The sequence below is a fragment of the Lipotes vexillifer genome, unplaced genomic scaffold (genome assembly GCF_000442215.2).
Source record: "Lipotes vexillifer unplaced genomic scaffold, Lipotes_vexillifer_v1.1 scaffold763, whole genome shotgun sequence".
Classification (NCBI taxonomy): domain Eukaryota; kingdom Metazoa; phylum Chordata; class Mammalia; order Artiodactyla; family Lipotidae; genus Lipotes; species Lipotes vexillifer.
Genome location: NW_006770909.1, coordinates 3,740,569 through 3,745,961, shown reverse-complemented (window position 1 = coordinate 3,745,961; position 5,393 = coordinate 3,740,569). Strand labels below are relative to the sequence as shown.

Sequence of the window (5,393 nt, the reverse complement as noted above, 5' to 3'; positions counted from 1 at the left end):
ACAACACTCTCTCTCTCTCTCTCTCTCTCTCTCTCTCTCTCTCTCTCTCTCGCTGCAGAACCAACACTAGTCGCTATTTTTGCTTTTCACCTTTTTCCATAAAATTGGAAATCCTCTTCCGAATTCTTTCGGTTACCCAAAACAGGTACTAATGTAGGTCTTTCGTAAAAGTGAGGTGACTTAAAACGAACTTTCAAAAAGTGGAGGATAACCTGTGTACGTACTACCATCTGTCTTTTGTTGTTGTTGGTATGCTTTTCTTAATCCTCCCAAACAGTTCGCATTGGTAGCCTAAATCACGCAAGATAATCTGTTTGTTCTCTGACATTTTAGAGAGGAAATGGTAGTTTAAGCTTTTTGTATGCTAAGTACTTATTTCTAACACGTTGTCATAGGACTATTATACTTTGGGAAACTTTTACATTTTCTTCTTACCTTGGGGGTGTTTAGATTATTGCCTTGAAAGTTTTTCAAATTAAGTCAACAGTAGCTTTCATTTGCAGGGCGCATCTATGTGTCATTTATCAAATACCGCTTACTGTGATAATAGGACTAGACAGTAACCGTTTCCCTGGCAACACTAACACTCAGCTCTGTATCCTTTCCTAAAGAATCTAAAGGAAGGTGATTACCCAGACTCCCTCTACAGCCTGTTCTGATATTTTATAGCCCTTATAGTCAAGAAATTGTTTTCCTTATGTCCCCCCATGCAGCACTTTAAGCTTTTTTGTTCCATTATCAGTAAGACTGGAGAACCATTTGTTCTCTCTTTTATTTAATGGATCCCTTGGTGCACTTGAAACCTGATGGAAAGTCACCTGCATCTTTATTTTCTACAGGCTGAATACTCTCCCTATACTTAACCTTTCCTCTTGCATCTTACCGAAAGAAGTTATTTGTTCCTCTCTTTGTGTGCTCTTATCTATCAATAAATTCTCTTAATTGAAATCATTTTTTTCAAAATGTAGCAAGTAAATGTGTATGTGAGTATAAGCATGCAGTGCTTGTGGCATCATCATTACCGCCAATTCAGAGAACACAGGACGACAGGCTGAATTTGTTTTTTTAGCTCCACAAATGGGGTTGTTATTTCTTTCATTTCCTGAAATAGCATGTTTCTTCTTTCAGTGCCTTGCTATTTTCTGACATTACCAAACATTAGTTGATAATTTTAGCGATGTCCAATTGACCGGGCTTTATCTTATCAAGAAAGTTTTGATCGTTGTTTTTGGCATAATGGGGGGAAAAATGCTGCTTTTGTTGTAAACATTTGTTTTTGGAGAGTTAGAATGGTGTCACTTACCCACACTGTCTCTGTAGACACGAGGCCTGGGGAAAGGGCATAACTTTTCCAGAAAAGCTGAAACATACACCTTATGTTGAGCTAACCTGGCAGGAGGAGAGAGTGGGTGAAGTGGTCTGCAGGAAAGCCCGCTGGTGACTTTGCTTTGCTTTTAAAGGAAGAATCCTGTCTGGTTTGTTTGGGCTGATATTAGTTCCTTTGATTTGCTAGCCTATGAGAGAGACAACCAGCACCAAGACGAGGCAGAAGAAGACCCAGAGAATGGACATGAGCTTCAAGAACAAGGGCCCCACGAAGCTGACCCAGAATCCGAGGCAGACGTAAGTGTCCTCTCTTCCGGTCGTGACACGTGGGAACTCACAAGGTAGAAAGGAAACGTGAAGGTTTACCTGACACCGTGACTCTGGCTCCAGATATGTCTGTTATTTCATCAGCACAGAAGGAAGGTGGCTTACACAATTATATGATATGAGCAATGTTGTTAACTGTAAACCATGGGGTGTGTGTGTGATGAGAATGGGTTAAAGGTTGCTCTGGGAAAACATCCAAGGAGTTTCCCTCTTGGGACTTCCAGATTAGTCAAATTAAAATAGAAAAGCAAAAAAGAGGCATTGAAATATGTAGTAGTTCTGAAAGATGAAAAAGAAAAAAGAAAAAGAAAAGCAAGTGTGGGAGTTGCAGAGAGAACCAGAGAAAGGAGATTAACCACTATGAAGCATGTTGAGCAGTCTGCCAGCGTGTGAATGTGTGTCATGTGACTCTCTGTAATCTCCCAACAGTCCAGTGACTGTTTTAATAAATACACAGATAAGATTGTGAGGTTTGAGAAATGAAAGAAAAAAATTTCCCAGACACCATGATGCTATAGAAAAATTAGAATATTAGCAGGTAGAGATATAGTAACCAGAAATGTTTTTTGTTTACTCAAAAAGGACCAAGACTCCCAGTTCAGTTGGGTGATCTGTGGCCTTGGCCTTGCCTGCAAATGAGTGTGTCCTTATGCTTATGTCTAGGTGATTTTCACAGTGTAAAATCCTAGCTCTCCTGTCTTCTTTTGCTAGGAAATCCACCATAATGTTAATAAAATTCAGTCTGTGCTATCCTGTGGGCCCTGCCTGTCCATATTCTTCCTCGATAAACATTGAGAAGGTCTTCCTGACAGATGCTTGAAGCCGCCCTGATGGAAACAGCTTTTGCACATAACTTGCACTGAGAGGTGGCAGAACACATTTACCCACCAGCCCCTGAATTGGCATTTCTCAGAGTATGCTCCAGGGAACCCTAGCCCTGAAATATTTTCAGGAAAGAGCCATAGCTATAGGTAGCAGGAGAGTGTGAGAGAGCCAGAGGATGTGAAAGAGCAAGAGAGTGTCCCTGAGAGAGCAAGAAAGCGAGTGTGCAAACGCCTGAGAGCGTCCTGAGAGCGATGGCGGGGACAGAGGAAGGCTGGGTATTCCAGTCACTGACTTTGGGAAACGCTGTGTGTTTCGATTGCTTACCTGACTGCATAATTCTTTACTCTCCTTTCATCAGTTGACTTGCTCTAGATAACACGCTGGGAAATGCTGGCCTTTCTACCTTGCCTTCTCTTAATTAGAAATTATTAGCCTGCTTGTCCCTCTCTCTGTCTCATACTTTATCCATTTATTTTTAAAGTAAAAACATTTTTGTCCAGCTTTACTGAGATTTAATTGATCATCTAACTATTTTTTGAACGTAACAACCGTGCCTATTAAACGTTTTTTACTACTTGGTTAGAGTTGGAACTAATGTGTACATTTTCACGTACTTTTGCAAAAGACATCTTGTACTTCTGAAGAAAATGTGTTACATTTTTCCTATATTTCCACATAGTTTATTGATAACATACAAAAAGTGATCCATATAACAAGATTGTGGAGTAATTGGAGTTTAGTGTGAAGGTTGTGATTTGTCACTCTCTATATTCCCAAGAAAAGTGTCGTTTCGCTCTTGAACAAAGTACATAGCCAGGGATGTGCAGATAATACATCAGCTGAGACTGCAGCGAGCTCTTGCACATGGTCAAGGCTCTGAGGTGAATTGAAGTAGAATTTTGTGGTCTGGAAACTAAATCTCACTCTGAGGCTTCACCGTCTCTGGGAAGCATTTGCTGCTTCAGTGAAGTGCCCTATTGATGACCCTGGTGTGATCAGGGAAGCTCTTGCAAGCATCGCCATTTCTGCCCGGCTCAGGCTCTAAGATATGAATCTTTATGAGGGCATGTGTTATTTTGAAAGGTGCTTTGGGAGCATAAGTGGGACATCCACATAATTCTAAAGTTGATAATGTGAAGGGCATTCACTGAACACAATAACAGAACCACTACTTGAGAGGTGGGGCAGGGAGGGGGAGGTATTTTTCAAAATATATTGCCGGAGGCTGGGTTAGCCCAGTCCCTTTTCTCCTGTCTCTTGCCAGTGCAGCCTCTCTCAGCTTCACGGTAGTGTTCATTATAAAGAAATGTGGGGGCTTCCCTGGTGGCGCAGTGGTTGAGAGTCCACCTGCCGATACAGGGGACACGTGAGCCATGGCTGCTGAGCCTGCGCGTCCAGAGCCTGTGCTCCGCAACGGGAGAGGCCACAACAGTGAGAGGCCCGTGTACCGCAAAAAAAAAAAAAAAAAAGAAAAGAAATGTGATCCACACTAGAACGTGATCGTCTACTTGTGAATTAGCCTCCTCTTGTCTCCTCGTGGGTCCTCTTCTTGGGTCCTTTCTGGTGTGGGCTTCCTCTCTCCTCAGCTGCTTTTCACTCACTTACATGTAACAGCTGGTTTTGCAAAGGATAACTCGTCTGTCAAAAAATCAACATACCAGTGAAAGAAGTTACTATTTGCCTATCTAAATCTCTCATTTTAATTATTTCTCCTACCTGGTCCTTTGGCTTTCATTAACTGTTTTTCTTGTCATCTAGTTATGTTCATATTACTTGTGATAATTAGAGTTTTGAGAACTATTTTGGAATCGCTTGCAGGAAAGAAATGCTATTTGAACTTAATTCTGACGCATCAGTCTCTGACACATAAAGCAGAGGCTTTATCTTTTGACAGTGGGACGAATACTTGTGAGTCTTGGCAAGGATAGATCTGAACAATCTGGTGAAGGACAGTTTCATTTTCTGCCAGTGTCTGGCCTTTCAAATGAAATTAAACTTGATCCTGGAATTTGAAGTGGTGGTTGCTTTTCATTAAAATTTTACAGAGGGCAGCTGTAGAGGATATAAACCCAGCAGACGACCCTAATAATCAAGGGGAGGATGAATTTGAGGAAGCCGGGCAAGTGAGGGAAGAAAACTTGCCAGATGAAAATGAAGAGCAGAAACAAAGTCACCAAAAGCAAGGGAATGCCGAAATGGAGGAGCATTTGGTGGTAAGCGGATGCCGCGAGGGAGGGTGGTTTTAACTCGGGTATTTTAACAAATGCCTGGTTTTAAGCAAAAGGGTAGCCATAACCTCATGGACAGGAGGTTCACCTCTTTGGGTTTTTTAGGGGGTCACCATGTGAAATGCCCACCCTCAGAGAGAGCGGGTGATGGGTATTCTGGGCTTTGTGTTGAGAATGGTTAGTCATTATTTCCTGGCCGCTGATGCATTGAAAGTGTACTGTTCATGGTGGCCTGCCTGTTCTTTGTCCCAGAGGACTGGACAACCCACCTCCAGTGTTCGGTAACCTGAGCCTCCCCTTTTGTTTCAACAGATGGCAGGAAATCCAGACCAGCAGGAGGACAATGTGGATGACCAGTACCAGGAAGAGGGGGAAGAGGAGGTAGGAAGAGGGTGGGCAGGAGGCCAGACTGTTTGGGGCCTCACGCTCACCTGCAACAAACCTCGGCCGCGAGGCCTTCTGTAGAAAGGTTCAGAGAGCCATAGGCTGGGTAAGGAAGGGTGGTTTCGAGGGGAAACGGACCAAGGCCATGGAGACATTTGGTTAGAAGATAACAAAAATGGGGTGATAAAATCCTCCCCTCTGGTTTTCCCTAGAAATTTTGAATTGAGAAGACACTTGGCCTTCCAGAAATGGCGGACTTATGTTTATGTGATCTTTGTAAGAATATTTTCTCCTGTCTCTTTC

At 42.6% G+C, this 5,393-nt stretch overlaps 1 protein-coding gene across 1 annotated transcript in view; it reads left to right on the top strand.

Moving 5' to 3' along the window:
- Positions 1 to 5,393, top strand: part of GOLIM4 (golgi integral membrane protein 4) — an 83,466-nt gene that overhangs the window by 66,013 nt on the left and 12,060 nt on the right. The window contains exons 12-14 of the mRNA XM_007446427.1: positions 1,514 to 1,623; positions 4,524 to 4,691; positions 5,019 to 5,087. Coding sequence (XP_007446489.1) covers positions 1,514 to 1,623; positions 4,524 to 4,691; positions 5,019 to 5,087 — 347 coding nt within the window. The remainder of the gene's footprint in view (positions 1 to 1,513; positions 1,624 to 4,523; positions 4,692 to 5,018; positions 5,088 to 5,393) is intronic.